This window comes from Centropristis striata, chromosome 6 (assembly GCF_030273125.1).
Source record: "Centropristis striata isolate RG_2023a ecotype Rhode Island chromosome 6, C.striata_1.0, whole genome shotgun sequence".
Lineage (NCBI taxonomy): Eukaryota > Metazoa > Chordata > Actinopteri > Perciformes > Serranidae > Centropristis > Centropristis striata.
In genome coordinates this window covers 33,285,980-33,303,321 of record NC_081522.1, presented here as the reverse complement: position 1 = coordinate 33,303,321, position 17,342 = coordinate 33,285,980, and the positions used below count along the sequence as shown (strand labels likewise).

Genomic DNA, 17,342 nt, shown 5'->3' with positions numbered 1-17,342 from the left:
TGCTAGAGCAGTCTGCTGAGTCTTACTGTCCCGTCTGTGGGCTGTGCTTCCACTTCCACACACACAGTATGAGAGAGTTGGACAAAAACACAGAGGAAACAGGCAGGGCAGCAATGGGCTGGGAGTATGGAGGCTCCCATTGATTTCTACAGGCACTTTTCCTGGCTCAAAAAGGTGAGCACTGATCTTTTAATCTTTAATTTATTGGGTTTTTTTCCCGTCAGATTCATGCCTTGAAGGATTTATCAGTGTTTTCTTTGGAAAAGAGAGAAGAACTGTTTATAAGAAGAAGGGGAAGCTCCTCAGTCCGTGTGTGTGTGTGTGTGTGTGTTTGTGTTTGAGGCAGGACTTAGATTAGAAGCAGTATCCATCAGCTGACTGTTGACAAAGCAGTGTCTTATACTGCTGGATTTAATCAGAGGGAGGTTTGTGTTGTGAAGACATGAGATTTCAGGAATAAGAGTCTCTTGACTTTGGGCTGAGTCTTGTGTTGTCTTTACACTGAAAAAAAAAAGATTAAAAACCCTTAAAAAGTATGCTGATTTATTTGTAATTTCTATTTCTTGCAGCCTTATACACTGACCATTAAAGTGACCTTCTCAAAGGTGCAGTGCTGTACTTTGAAGCCACTCCTTAAGATCAACAACTTTGTAATTGCCAACATGATGCTTATTGGTATGACTTCTCCTATGAATGTGCACAATAAATTCAAACAAATACAAAAAGCTGATCAACTATTGTGTGAATATATGAAAATTACTGCAGGTGGCAGTCTTTGTGTGTTTTTAATTTGCTTCTTCATTTGGTAATATCTTATTTAACTTTGCCTCAGTCATATCATGGTAAACTCACAGCTCTTTAACAGCCCTTTTCTATTAAAACAAGATGTTTTTTATTAGAGGTGTGAATCAGCAGAGGCCCCACGATACGATTTTATCCCGATACTTGAGTCACGATACGATATTACTGCGATTTTAAGCATTTTGCGATATGGTGAGTATTGCGATATATATTACAATATATTGCGATTTAACTGTTTAACTGCATTTTGTGTCCACAAAATGAAATTCAGTTGTCACATAAGAGAAAATTCTCAGTCTATTCATCTCACTTCAGTCTTTTTATTTCTCTACAATGAGAGTCAAACCCACAGACTGACCAACAAAGTATTCAGTCAAACTGAACTGATATCAAACATGTATAGATGACAACAACTGCAGCATTTTATCAAACTTTCCTCAACTTTAAGCTTCACTGCTCTCAATTTTTTTGACTGAAATATTAAAAAAAGCCTGACTTTAGGGCTTTATTTCAACAATTTCCCGACACTATATCCTGACGCACATGGTGCCTATAGATTCATTAGATCTTCTTGTTTCACACGATACCATTTCCAGTATATTTGGAAAAAGTGAGCGCTTCAAAACACTAAAGATCGATACTGTGCTGTATCGATTTCCCACCTCTAATCCCTAGTGTGTAGCATGTTTAAGCATGTTGAAATAATGCTTAACTCAAATATATATATATAGACATTTCAATCTTTTACCTCTTTTATCTACCCTTGAATTCACTTCCCTCACTTACTGGGGTTTTTGATTGTCAAGCTGCACAAATTGCATAAAATTGAATTGGACTAGCTTTTAAATTAGATGAAAAGACACAGTGGTCTAGAGAGAAGCTAATGTGTTACATATGTTCCAGGACCAAAACAAATGAACACTCACCAATTCATTAAATACATCAAAACATACTGTACATACATTACATAATATTGTAATTGTGCTGTTCTGGATGTTGTCATGCATTCTTTGGCTCTTAGATCATATAGGACCATGTGTGTCATTAAGGTTTCCTTCATCAGCTGCTCTACATGCTGTGTCACCTCCCTGATTTGGCCCTGCTGCTCTGCAGTCTAATGGGAGTATCTGGGATTACAGGACCATTATGTACTTCCTGACCTCTCCCACTGGAGTGATGATCTAACACTACAAAAAACCCAAATGTTTGGAGTTAAGGGAGACCTTTAAGTGACTCTTTTAACACGACATTTCTGCCAGACCTTCGGTGGCAGATAATCCAAACATGGTTTTGTTTTGCGCACTCCTTTTCTCCCTTAGTTTACACTATGTTAATAAGTCTAATGTGTCAGGTTGCCCAGTGTGCATGTATCCTCTGAACTCACTGACCTCAGCTGCAGGCAGATCATCAACGATTGCATGCTGATTTTAGAGTTTTATTTCTTAGTGTTCTTAGATGGTCAGAGAGAGAGAGAGAGAGAGAGATGTATGGCTTACTCTCAATACGTTTTACATTGTATGGAGGGTAACAGGCTGAAGTTGTGTCCTCTCATCTGTCCTCTATGCCTTTTCTTTTAAATGTAATATGGTTATATATATATATAAGGTGCTAAGCATTACACTTATAATCAGTTAGCAGTGTTGGTACTTGAACTTTAAGTATATTGTACAATTTCTACAGTTATTGTTTTGTAGGTAGTATCATATAAGAGGTTCAGCTAAAATCCTAAAGTGCAGATATTAGGCTCGTTTCCATTAAGTACTTTTCCCTCTAGTGAGCCGCTATGGGTGTGGCTCGGGAGAGAGGATCCGCTTCACCAGTTAGCGGCTCAGAGAGTACCTGGTAGCTACTCTCTGAGCCGTTACTGAGCCGTTACTAACTAGTTGACAGTGATTGGATACGGTTGAGGCAGCGATTTCGCGCATGCGTGATTCATTTGCAAACATCTCCTGCTCTGACTGCAGCTGGGAGAGATGCTGCGGGAGGACTGGGCCGCTTGTGAGTGCTTTGGGACGATGCCTGCTACTCGTTAAGAAGAGAAGGAACGAGTCTCCAAAAGTCTACAATAACACCAGAAAAAGTCGCTAGATTTGTCGCTAGTCACTTTTTAGAAAAAGAGTCACTCAAGGGGTCTGAATAGTTGCTGAATGGAGCAACAAAGTTGCTACGTTGGCAACACTGCTTGTCGCGTCCGTCTGTTTTCACATTCGATCTCCGTTGGTTTGCTGCTACAAAAGTACCTGTATGAGAACAGAGGGCGAGGGGAACTTACTAGTGGGCGGAGCCAAAACACTCAGCCGTTTTCCAAAAAGTACTCCGTGCAAACATGCCTATTTACATTGTTGCCTTCCAAACAGGGCCATTGTCACACCATGACAGCAGGATGAGGCATAATACTGATGACATCTTTAGTGAGCTTGGATTTAAGGTCGGACTGTTTAAGGCCAGTGTGTTCTGGCCAAAGTTTCGACAGCTCTGGGGTGGACTGCAGACTCAACAATAAATACATAATGATTACTATAAGAAAATTGATGGAAGTTGTCTCCCATAAATCCTGCCACATTATCAGCTTACAGAGTTGGATGGCTAGCAAAGAGTTGCTTAATTAGACATCCAGCACACACAAACCAACTTTTGCATTCTTTTTTGAGCCTTGTTTATGGCCAGCTCTGTATTGGTCTCCACCAATCCCTGAATGACTGAAATATATGTCTATTTAGCTACTAAATGCTCCACTACCTAGCCTAACTCTGCCTGTCTGCTATTTGATATACTTGAGATACATTATGGCCATCATTTGCAACAGCTGATATGTTTAAAATACTCAATTTCAAATTTGTTTTGTTCCAATAAGCAGATCCTCCCAACTGATCCTGGCCTGGTATTGGTCCAGTGTAGCCAGTAGATTATTGTGAATGTCTAATGCTTCATTATACTTCAATGCTTCATTTGTTGTGATAATAACTGGTTGGTGACAAAAGTTATTGCAAACTCATTGCAAAGTCTATGTATCAGTCCTTCTTCTAAGTATAGGGGGAAGCCCTATAATGGTAGAGTTACAATATCATGCTCACAGCTTTTTTAATGAGAAAATATATTTGTGATCATCTTGATAAATGTAGTTCTAATGAAGCTAGGGATGTGTAAGCATATGGTTTGTGAAGGAACTGTTTTCTTTCCCTCTGCTCTGAAGCTGAGAGAAGCAGAAACATTATATTATCAGGTCCAGGCTTCATAGCTGGATAATGATGTTTTCCTCTCTATAAATTCCCCCAGCAACAGCAGGCTGAGGAGTCAAGGAGTCAGCAACCCTGGACACAGAAACTCAAAGACAGGATAATCTGCCTCTTTAGAGAGCAATGGAAACTGTACTGACTACATCTTTAAGCCTTACATCATTTAAATTTGTTCTGCTTGATTTTCATTTTTTTATTTCCTGAGGCGTGGAACACTTCTGCCATAACCTCAATATGTAGAACTGTGTTTGTACAATGTTTGCATAAATACATATTGCAAAGCATTTCTATTTCTAGGAAGAGTCTGATACAGCTATTTCTCTGCTTAATTTTTTTTATTTCAGATTTGTTTCTTTAGCCTCCCAATGGTCAGAGTTTGGAATGATGTGGTACTGTGGAAACACAACCTTCAGAAGCAAATATTACCCTTTATTGCTATTCTGGATAAATGGTAGTTAGATAACTACCATGGTGGAGGTGGAGCATGTGGAGCATGTGGAGCATGTGCACATGCGTTGTCTTGTCATACGCGCCAGCGAAAATCGTATTCCAATCGCATTATCTGGGTGTCCTAATCTGAGTTGGGGAACTGCGAGATTAGTCGAAGTAACACGTTTACATGCACTTCAGTTGTCCAGTTATTGTCAGATTAAGGCAATAATTATTTTTTTCAAGTGTCATGTAACGTACTGAGTGACCATCAGCAAAGATACCTGCCCCCTAATTACCATTTCTATCTGATTGCATTGGTTTAATAAAATATAAATATTCATTTCATATATGTATATGTATATGGGCGGCTGTGTCTCAGTTGGTAGAGCGGCCACAAACTGATCGGATGGTCTGTGGTTCGATCCCTGACCGTGGCAGCCTACGTGTCGAAGGATCCTTTGGCAAGATACTGAAACCCAAATTGATTGATCCCAATGCCACGTTCATCGGTGTATGAATTAATTCCCAATGGTGGAAGGTGGCACCATTTATAGGGTAGCCTCTGCCACCAGTATGAATTTGTGTGTGAACAGGTGAATAAGCGCAGTCTGTTGTGTAGAGCACTTTGGATAATATCGCTATATACTGTAAGTGCAGTCCATTTACCATATGTCTTTCTCTTGCTCTGATAAAAGTTTTTAGGTGAACGTGTTGTTAAGTTAACTCAGCTATCTATGTATGAAGAATGAAGCCAAGCAGAAAATATTGTTGCTCAGTTGTTTTTCTGTGTCTTTCTCCAGGTGGACCTGTGTTCTTCAGTCAACAATGAAACATACCAGGATCGACTGCTCCGCCTAGAAGGAGACAAAGAATCTCTGGTGCTACAGGTCAGAACTGTGTTTGTGTGTTTGTGTGTCTGAGTTTGAGGTACTGATAACAACTGAGAGAAAGAAGTTCTGTGAGTTCTGGGACTGTCGAGTCTTAAATAAGTATAAATAAATATACTACGAAAACACAAAAGTCCCTGATGTGATTCCAGCTGGAAACTTGTGTTCCTTGCTCTTTTTCCATGTTCCCTGTTGATCCCTGGCAAGTAAACACACCGTTCTGCATCTGCAATAGATTCAAGTAGGACTTTTGTCAGCCTACTTTGTGTGTTTTGACATGAATTCCTACTTTGATAATGGAGCCAGGGATTTATCTGGAGGCATTGATGCCACACTGGAAAAACATCTTCTAGTCTGTAATCCGAAAACATTTCATAACAAACGTGCCCGGACACCTTCCAGCCGTCTGAGCATGTGTTTACTAAAGAGTAACTATCAACAACAGCTACTGTGGTAAGGCACTATATGATGTCAATAAGCTCTCACTGCTTTCAGATCCCTCTAACGGCTGCTTCCTAGAGTCTCTTCACCTGTATTTGTTTTTTACTCTATCTAAGGACACTTTCACACCTGCCTTGTTTAGCTGAATCCAACCCTAGTTCATTTTTACTTTGGTGCGGTTCATTTGTGTGTAATTATGTGAAAATGCACCATTGATTTTGTGTGTGTTTCCGTCTGCGGCAACATCAGTGTGTGACTTTTTCTGCATCTGGTCAATTTATTTCTGTGTCTCAGATTGTGTCCTAATTCAGACTATGTGTCACCCATTAGGTGAGCGTTCTGACTGACCAAGTGGAGGCCCAGGGAGAGAAGATCCGGGACCTGGAAAGTTCTCTGGAGGAACACCGGCAGAAACTGGCCTCTACAGAGGAGATGCTGCAACAGGTAAGGCAGGCTCACATATTTCTGTATACCTGTGGCACAGAAGCAGTGGATCAAGCCCTGAAAATGTCAGAATGTTTTGACTGTGACAGAAAAAATGCAGTATATATGTTAGCATGCTAATGTTGCAATGCAATGCAATGCTGTGCCTAAGAATGGCCTCCGACGCTACTTACATTGCTGTGTCTTATGGCTTCTTCTCTTGTTCTTCATTGCAAGTATAACGTAGGTAGAAAGACTGAATATCTGCAAGTGATTACTTGACATCAGCGATGAGGCAAACTCACAAGCTCTGCTGGCCTAATGCAACAAGACCACAGCTCTGTGTGTCACAGAATCAGCACTGTCTGTTTGGACTCCTCAACCATCTCTTTGTCCTTGTCATTGTCAACACTGAGACTAAAAAAGGCTACAGCCCCAAAAGAGATGATTCCCCTTTAGGGCTGTGATGTTTTATCATCTTTATCTGGCTGACTGTTATAATCCACTGATTTATACTGTCTGCACGACACAAGTTATAAAAACACTGCAGAAATCAAAAGAGGCTTTTACCTAGGGCTGGGCGATAAATCAATATAAAAAATATATCGATGTATTTTAAAACGTGATATGGAATTAGACCATATTGCATATATCGATATAGTTCAAATTTTACTAAAATTAAAATTACTTTCTTTCTTTATATATAAATTCTGCCCTTACTAGGGTTTGTCATATTTAGTTCTTTTGTAATGTTCGTTATTCTATTGTCATAAATATATTTATTTCAGAAAAAATTGGCCTATTTTTTCATAGGCTATTTTTATTTAAGATATTTTTATTTATTTAAATTTGCACTTTATGGAGCTTTGATTTTAAAATAAGGTACTCCTGTTGTTATACAGTCTTTTTGTTGACTTAAATAAATAGTTTCAATAAAACTACTTGTGACATGTCATATTTGACTTTGACTTTGATTGAACATTTGCTCTCATTTTGCAATAAAAATATCAGGATATACATCGTTTATCGATATTCAGCCTAAATATATCGGGATATGAGTTTTGGTCCATATCGCCCAGCTCTATTTTTGTCTTTCTCTGTTTTTGAATGACAAATGGCAGAAAAACAGACGTTGAGACAGATGCTACAGCTACAGTAAAATAGATGCTTCATATCTAACAAAAGTGTACATTTTTGCAACCACATATTTCACAGTATGTTACATTTTAAACTAACTGTAGATCTTCACCGGTCAGGTCTGGAGGTTTTATTGGGTTAAGCTGCCCTGATCTGCAGCTGTTAGTGGTTATGTGTGTGTATGTGTGTGCGCGTGTGTGTGTAACACTATCCTGTTGATGACTGCTGGTGAAATAGCAAATGTGATATGAGATGTTTGCTGAGAGAGATGAAGGCGGCCTGTGGAGAAAGGTAACGGTTGTCTGACCGTTTGTCTCTGTTGTGTTGCCTTTTTTTCATATTTATCATCTCCTAAATCTCTTCCGCTTAAATCTCCTGAATATATAATCAGAAAAGACTAAACGATTTTAAAATGTGAGTGCATGTCTGCGGCAGATTGTCCTCCATATGTGTCGCTGTTCCTCTCTTCAGAAGCTGAATATGTGTGTGAGAGAAAGAAGGAGAGGAAGAAAAAGACAACCATGTAACATTATGTGTCGGTGCCGCAGGGCTGCTACTGGCTGTGGGAACCACAACTAATCTAATAAGAAATAGTCCTTAGTAAGCACACACACACACACACACACACACACACACACACAGTACAGTGTTCTCATGCTAAAGGAGATCCACCCACACATGTAGTCATACTGTGACTAAATATCCTACTGTGACATTACTGTGTACTTTACAGTTTTATGGTTACAACATGTCCTTAATGACACACAATGTGCATGCACACACACACACAGACACGCACACAGACACACACATACATACATACTGACGCGCACACACAGACACAGACACACAGACACACACACACACACACACACACACACACACACACACAGACACACACAAACACACAGACACACACACACATAGACACACACATACACACACACACACACACACACACACACACACACACAGACACACACAAACACACAGACACACACACATAGACACACACACACACACACACACACACACACAGCTTAAGCCAAGGGTCATTATCTTCGGGCTGATGTATTCATAGATTCAGCATTCTCATAATTCTTCTTCTCATGATCTAATGTGTTAACAATGCAGCCATTTAAATTCTGGACTGTGCTTGAATCTGGGGAAAGTACCACTCTGTTACTGTACTGGTGTCTCCCCCAGTGTACATTTAAATGCAAGTTGTCCTGAGGAGTGAACAACCTTCGATGCACTAAATAATTCTAACTGTACACTAAGCAGCAGTTTTGGCTGAAATGATGAGAGGCCTCTAATAAGTAAGTAAGTAAGTACATTTTATTTATACTAATTATTTATACTAATGCCTTAGTATGGGTGTTAGATCACATTGCATTGTCTATGTCATTTTCTTAGACTGAATATCTTTTAAAATATATGGACATTTAAATTTAAAAGGACATTTCTTTTTTTTAAAGTTATTTTTTGGCCATTTTCAAGGCTTTATTGACAGTGAGAGACAAAGGGAAAGACATACGGGAAAGGGCTCCGTGTTAGATTCGAACCCGGGCCGCCCGCTGACGAGGACGAACAGTTCAACGATATTAAGTGTGGTGGAAATTGATGTAAAGAGAAGTGAGAAATGACAAGGATTTCAAGGATTTATTCTTAGATCAAATACGGGTAGTCCGTGGCCTAGAGGTTAGAAATCAGACTTGTAACTGCCAGTTCGAATCCCAGGTTCCCCCCCCCCCCACACACACACACAGCTCCCCGGGGGCAGTAATGTGCTGCCCACTGCTTCTAATCATTGTGTGTTCACTTGTGTGTAAAAAAAGATGACTTAAAAGCAGAGGTTGAATTTTCCCATTGTGGGATTAATAAAGAAACCATCTAATCTTAATAAAAAAATGTGAGCCAACAAGTACAAACAGAGTCACAACACACTATTCAGCTGGATAGGGAGGGTGGACAGAGTTCAGATCTCTACCCTGAGTGGAGCTTAAATACCCAAAATTTGGTTGATTTGATTATCCCTTGGTATATCAGAGGCACTCTTCTTCTTACTGCATCGATCTTTGATTTAATATTTTGCGTGGCAATATTATATCGATTCATGGCCACCAAGAATCGATATTTAGCTTTCCGACAGTGCTGCAGTTTTCGCCCGTTCCGTAGGCCGTAGCAGGCTCACTTTTAGGAATATACTGGAGATGCTGGTATCATATGAAAGTAGAAGATTTAAGGAATCTATAGGCACCATGTGCGTCAGGTTATCGTGTCGAACTAACGCTGCAAAGTTAGGGTATTTTTTGATGTCTCATGGTGATTTTCAATGTGGTCATGTGATGAAAATTGGCTCTCTGGTTCCCACAAGTTTCCTCTTTACATACATGGCTACCTTCCAATTCAGAATTGAGAATTTCACTTATTTAACGAAACAATTCTTGATTTAATTTAATTTTGTGGACACAAAATGCAGTGAAACAGTTAAATTGCAATATATTGTATCACAATACTCACCATATCGTAAAATGCTTAAAATCGCAATAATACTGTATCGTGACTCAAGTATCGGGATAAAATGTTATGGTGGGGTCTCTTCTGATTCACACCTCTAGCTAGTACATATGCAGATATCTCTTTTGATCAAGACAGATGAACTCATTTTCAGCTGTAATGCAATCAAGCTGACACAATGAAATTAGATCAATGACCACAGAAGTCAGTTAATCAAGTGAATCAAGTTCATACAAAGAAGTCAAAAAAGTCAATCAAACTAATTTTCTCCGACTTTAAGGACTGTTTGTCCAGATCTTCTGTGTAACTGTCATTGAAATGTTGAACACAGTATCAGCACCGCCCCTTTAAAGTGAGAGAGAGTATGTTAATTGGTCCTGTGTTGCTCCTCGTCATTAAAGGGGAGCAAATGTCGGACAGCTGAGAACTCTGTGGTGCCCTGTGTGTGTGTGTGTGTGTGTGTGTGTGTGTGTATGTGTGCGTGTGTGTGTATGTGTGTGTCTGTGTGTGTGTGTGTGTGTGTGTGTTCTTATAAATTACCTCTGAAAGCTGCGGTTTATCCTGCTGAAAGTGACACTGGTGCTGCAAACTGACAGTCAGCTGACATGACCTAAGATTTTCTTTGCAAGTCTGTGCGTGTGTGTGTGTGTGTGTGTGTGTGTGCGCGTGTGTGTGTGTGTGTGTGTGTGTGGCTGCTGAGCTGAAGTGATTATGGGGTTTTAGCTGTCTGTCTGTGGCTGTGGTGTTGACACAACTTGTTTACCATGTGATCTTTCTATTTGAACAGCATGGTATCCCTCTGTGGTCAGAGAGAGTCTTCTTAATGTGTTTAATGTGGCATCAACACATCCTTAAGAAGAAGAAGAAGAAAAACATTTAAGGTCGTTTTCACAGCTCAAGTCCATTTTGGTTCGTCCGAATCAGAGTGAAATAGATACATTTGGTTCATTTTGTATTAGTCTGGTTTGCTTTCAAAGTGCAGAAATGTAAGTGGACCAAATAAAAAAAAAATTTTTTTGAAGAGGGGCGTGTACGAAGGTGGAGGGCTGGAAATCTTATCACACTATTTTTTCTTATTGGATAAAGAGTTGGCGGTAAAAAATGAAAACAAAGCGACATGGAATCGAGCGCAAACCGAGTATGTTTAATTATTCCGGCCGTAATCTGCTCTGGTTTTCACCAGACTAATGTGGAAAGAAACGCTCAGGACGAGCTCCTGTTGAGGCTCCGGGTCGCCAATAATGTGTTGATCCATTTTGATCTGCTATTTTGAGCAATATGTTGATAATTCTGCAATAACATATTAGCTATAGCTCAGTGGTAGCCTACAGAGTGAAACTGAAGGATTCAAGTTTCATCTTTATAATATTATCTGTGTGCATTTCACCGTGCAGGTCACCCAGAATCCACTGCGTTTTGTTTCGTTTCCTTTAATTGGGTCGGATTCTGGTCGGATTACGTTCACAGTGGAATCGAACAACACTAGAGTCAGTGTGGAAACAGACCGAGACCCTGTCTGAAAGTGGTCTGGGACCGGTTGTTTTGGTCCGCACCAGAGTACGATTAGATTGTTTAAAAGCAACCAAACAAACCGCAACAAGGATTTAACCACCACAGTGACTAAAACAGACAAAACTTTGGGTTGTGGAAGCGCCCTAAGATGATTTTGAATACTGAGTAGAACTTAATAGGTGTGTCAGTGGATAAAGTTAAATCTTTATGTAGTCAATCAGTTTATTGCATCAGATCAATCAGTCAAACAGCAGATGCTAGAGAAACAATCAACTTTATTTTAAGATGTTTTTTGTGTGTTTTTTCTGTTTCATGACAGTGTAAAACAGTTAACCCTTTATCGGGCGAAGAACCGTATTTGATAACTTCAGTGGGGGAAGGTAATATTTTTATATCGAGAAAAAAGTTGCAAATTTACTCGATTAAAGTGGCAAATCTACAAGAAAAAGAAGTCGCAGATTTAAGAGATTTAAAGTGGCAAATCTGTGTGAGAAACTCACAGATTTACGAGAAAAAAAGTGGGGGAAAAAGCAATTTTTTTTCTCGCAGATTCACCACTTTAAATCTCATAAATCTGCGCATTTTCTTCTCGTAGATTCCCAGGTCCGTATGTTGTTTATACACATTCTGGCAGTATGTAATATCCTCCAATATTCTCTAGGGTTGAAATTTGGAATTTGCAAGTATTTCAATTAGGGTTAAGGACAACAACAAGGATAAATGTTGTGTTAGAGGATGGACGTTACAGGCTTCAACTAAACTCAAGGCAATTTAACTTTGGGTTTAGAGCAGAGGAAGTGAGATTATAAGTAGTTGAGATGAGGAAATGAAAGCACTGAGAATCAGCAAAGATGTGTGATTCAGAGTAAAAACTGCACCTCAGTGAGTCGTCTCAGTCTTTCTCTTCGAGACACACTTTGTTTTTCTGTCTCCAACTGCAAAGAAACACAGGCATGTATTAATAGAGCCACTAGCTCGCCTGTGTGTGTGTGTGTGTGTATATTTAGCTTTGTGGGCTCTGGGTCCCAGGCTTGGCCTCTGTTATTGTGGGAAGAACATTGTCCGGAGTGGAGTAACATGCTGACTTCTTACTGCATCAATCTTTGATTTGATGTGTGTGTGTGTGTGTGTTTGACATTTCTAAAGCTGTCCAAGTGATGATCTCACTCTGCCTCTAACTTTTAGTATCTGTGTGTGTTTTTTCCTAGGAGCTGATGAGTAGGACCTCTCTGGAGACTCAGAAGCTAGATCTGATGGACGAAGTGTCCTGCCTCAAACTGAAGCTGGTCAGCATGGAAGAGACTCACACCGACACACACTCACATGCTCCCGTGGTGGAGACAGAGCAGAACAAAGCCGAGGTATGGAAGTGTTTTGGATCTGGGATTACCAATCCTAAATGCTGCATTTGTTTGAATGAAAAGTTTCCACCTCTCTTTATCCGTACACGCACTGTAAAGTCATGGAAAAAGTTATTAGACCACCTTTGTTGTCTTCAATTTCTTGTTCATTTTAATGCCTGGTGCAACTAAAGGTACATTTGTTTGGACAAATATAATGATAACAACAAAAATAGCTCATAAGAGTTTAATTTAAGAGCTAATATCTTGATATTTTCTATGGTTTTCTTGATAATGATTTTGGTTATTATCAGTGATGGAAGAAGTATTCAAGTAAAAAAAACTCAAGTAAAGTAAAAGTGCTATTTATTTATTTAGGTTGGTTTTGTGATTTTGTTGTTCTTCTTCTTTTTCTTTTCTTTTTTCTTCTTACTGTGTTTGTCCATTGGTGATTTATGTTGTGTTTTGTTTAAATTAATAATAATTTAAAAAAAAGTAAAAGTGCTTTAAAATTGTACTTCAATACAGTACTTGAGTAAATGCACTTCGTTACATTCCACTACTGATTATTATCAAGAAAACCATGGAAAATGTCTAGATATCAGCTCTCAAAATAAACTCTTATGAGCTATTTTTGTTATCATTATACTTATTTTAGTTGTACCAGGCATTAAAATGAACAAGAAATTGAAGAAAACAATGGTCTAATCATTTTTCCCATGACTGTATAACTCGCAGTTGCAACATGATATATCCTCTTTTTATTCCACGCATTCTTCCTTGCTTGTTACTTGTCAAAACTTTGTGCCTATATCACCCTGAGCACCGACACTTGGTTTGGAGGTCTGGGTTATTGTCGCAGCCAAAGTAGCCTCAAGCCTCCAGCTGTAGTGAAGGCGACCAGAGTCCTGGTAAACTCACTTCTCTATAAATCCACAAGTATTTGTTCACTTCCCCTCAGCCCTGGTATGACGTACCAGCATACAGGCCACTTGGAGAGCAGACAGGAAGTGGGTGGAGGACAAGCAGGGGATTTAAATGGAATGCACCTGCCCTTTACACTACAACACCCAAAATATCATGGATGGATAAGCACTGAGTACTATAGTACTTTATACAAATCATAACTGCAATGCATTATGGGTGACATACACCACTAGAGTGAGCATCTTTGTTCACTTGTTCCCCTCAGCCCACCGAGGGTAGAAATCAACAAGTTCACTTCAGTTTTTCAGACGAATGGAATCATGGAAAAAGGATTCAGATCTTTTACTTCAGTAAAAGTAGTAATACCACACTGTGAAATTACTCCACTACAAGTGGAATAGTATTAGTAGTAGTAGTAGTAGTAGTGTGTGTGTGTGTGTGTGTGTGTGTGTGTCTCTCAGCGGTGGAATGTAATTAAGTACATTTACTCAAGTACTGTACTTAAGTACAATTTTGAGCTACCTGTACTTTAGAAGAAAATATTGTACTTTTTACTTCACTATATTTACTTAAAAAGTATTCAGATCCCTTACTTAGGTAAAAGTACTAATACCACACTGTGAAATTACTCCACTACAAGTAAAAGTCCTGCATTCAAAAGTAAAAATATCAGCATCAAAATGTGCTTAAAGTATCAAAAGTAAAAGTATTTGTGCAGAATGGACCCAGTCTGATTGTTTTATATATTCTAAATATATTATAGTATTAATATTATTGTTATTGATGCATTTATATAAGCAGCATTTTAATTACTTTTGTCAAGGTAGGACTCATTTTAACTACCTGTTATTTAATTTAAAATCTGTCTAAATTGGTTTGTTTCATGTTTTTATGTTAAATCTCGACCTGTAAAGTAACTAAAGCTGTCAGCTAAATGTACTGTAGCTAAAAGTACAATATTCTCCTCAAAATGTAGTAAAGAAGAAGTGTAAAGTTACATAAATAGAAAAACTAATTGTAAAGTAAGTAATTGTTCTTAGTTACTTTCCACCACTGATCTATACAATCACCACAGTCTTAAGCAGGGAACCAAAGATTTACGTTACTAATTCAATATCGAACCAAATGTGAAGAAAGCAGACCTGTCCCAGAGAACATGAGAGCTCTGGATGTCTCATACTGTATCAGAAGGTCAGAAATGTATTATGGCCCCAAACCATTAAGGGCTTTATATACCGTCAATATGTCAATAGCTCATTTTAACTACGTGTTATTTCATTCAAAATACGTCTAAATGAGTTTGTTTCATGTTTTTTATGTTAAATCTCGACCTGAAAAGTAACTTAAGCTGTCAGTTAAATGTAGTGGAGTTAAAAGTACAATATTTGCCTCAAAATATCATGGAATAGAAGTATAAAATTGAAATGCTCAAATAAAGTACAACTACCCCAAAATTATACTTAAGTACAGTACTTGAGTACATTTACTTAGTTACATTCCACCACTGGTTATATTCACTAGAAGCACAGATCAGAAAATAGATGTTATAGTTGTATAGCTTCATTCGTCAGCTGCTTTGTTAAGGTGAGGGCAGTTTCTGCGTCATTGAGGGTAGAAACCGTTGCATTGGAATGTGTTTTTCTCACCTAATAAACACAAATGATGGACACACACACACAACCACCCAACTCTAGTTGACTTGACTTCACTAGTTTCTTTGTTTGGACTTTGTTCATTGTGGCACCCAGCTGCTCCCACTGGCACCACAAGATACTGAAGCTGCTCTTGTGGTTTAGCACTGTGTGTGTGTGTGTGTGTGTGTGTGTGTGTGTGTGTGTGTGCGTGTGCGCGTGTGTCCAATGCTATCACGAGGCATTCAGCACCCACAGCCATGCTTTGATTGAATAAACACGACTCAACATTTTTGACACACAGAAGCCCATGTCCTGCACACACACACACACACACACACACACACACACACACATGTGGATGGAACGTGATGAGCATCAGCAGCAGTAGACCGAGGGGGAGAGGCGGTCAGGATCGGGCTTGTCAAGAGGGCAGAGAGAAAAGAAACAGAGGGGAAGGATGAGAGACAGTGAGAGACACATGGAAAGATATAAAATGACAGCAAGTACTGTGGAAATATTGTTTTCTGTCCTGCAACGGTGACACACAAAGTGAACATACAGAACATCCACACTAGGAATCCTGCAGGACAAAACTGTCAACAGTGAGAAAACTAAAGTGTGATCAGACTCTTCTCGTAACATTTTCTGCCTCTGCATATGGAAATAGGATTGGGAACGTTGCAAAGAGGAGAATTATCTGAGCAGATTTCAAATTCAAGGACAGTCAGATGGCTACATTTGAAAAAACACTATTCATTTCAGTGATCTATCTGATGCAAACCAACATTTGTTGCTGTGGTGTTTTGGCACAGTAGTTCTAAGAGATAGTATATTTGTTAAAGGTTACAAAAACCCAATGCTCATCAGAATAATTTCTGAGATCTATATACTGAGTACTTTACTAATTAAACAAGCAGTGAGACATTCAGACAGCTTGTAAACATTCAGATTATCCAAACCACTTTATTTTCAGAGCATTGGCCGTGTTTCCACTGAGTACTTTCTGAGTACTTTTTGTAAAGCGGCTGAATGTTTTGGCTCCGCCCACTAGTTAGTTCCCCTCGGTCTCTGTTTCCATACAGGTACTTTGTAGCGGCTAACCAACGGAGTTCAAATGTGACAACAGACCGACATGGCAAGCAGTGTTGCCAACTTAGCTTTGTTGCTATATTTAGCGACTTTTCAGACCCCTCTTGTGACTCTTTTTCAAAGTTGTTATTGGAGACTTTTGGAGACTCGTTCCTGCTCTTCTTAACAAGTAGCAGGCGCTGTCCCAAAGCACTCACAAGCGGCCCAGTCCTCCCACAGCCGTCTCTCCCAGCTTCTGGCAGCTGCTCTAGTTTGCACCAATCTGCAAATGAATCACGCATGCGCAAAATTGCTGCTCAGAAGTGGCTCAGAAAGTACCTACCCGAGGCAGGTACTTTCCCAGCCGCTACCTGAGCCGCTAACCGGTGAAGTTGGGCGGATCTTGGGAGAGAGAATCCTCTCTTCCAAGCCACACCAATAGCGGCTCACTAGAGGGAAAATTACCTAATGGAAACACACCTATTTATACAGCAGCAAAATATTTGCAATTTACTATGTAAAGACATAGAGGAGTAATGGTGACTTAACCTGACATAGGCATATGGCAGTCTTCTTCGTTGGTCAAATGACAGTTTCCCATTTCTTTACACAATCCTTTGCATTTTTACAGAACACTGCAAGATCCTTTGAGCTGCAATGGTTGGGTAGTCGGGGGCAGACAAGGCAGCGCTGCATGTTATGCTGATAAGATGAACGATAAATATCTCACTGACCTAAAAGCACCTAAAAACAAACTCAACCCATATCACTTACTCTTGCTAGGTTTCTTGACTTCATCTATGCTTGTGTTGTATTAACTCTCAAACTTTTGCTTTGGATAAAGGTGTCTGCTAAATGACATTGTAGAATTGGTCACTGACAGCTTTTCATCAGTAACGTGAGGGTGTGTGTGACAGCTGCAAGGCTCCGGTCGGCTGGCAGAAAGAATGACAGGCATCCACTCTCAGCATTCCTGAGGTCCAA

At 39.4% G+C, this 17,342-nt stretch overlaps 1 protein-coding gene across 7 annotated transcripts in view; it reads left to right on the top strand.

Moving 5' to 3' along the window:
- ppfibp2b (PPFIA binding protein 2b) overlaps positions 1–17,342 on the top strand; it is a 93,274-nt gene that overhangs the window by 36,376 nt on the left and 39,556 nt on the right. For all 7 annotated transcript variants that reach the window (XM_059334296.1, XM_059334294.1, XM_059334293.1 and 4 more), the window contains exons 4-6: positions 5,270–5,356; positions 6,128–6,241; positions 12,598–12,750. In XM_059334296.1, coding sequence (XP_059190279.1) covers positions 5,270–5,356; positions 6,128–6,241; positions 12,598–12,750 — 354 coding nt within the window. The remainder of the gene's footprint in view (positions 1–5,269; positions 5,357–6,127; positions 6,242–12,597; positions 12,751–17,342) is intronic.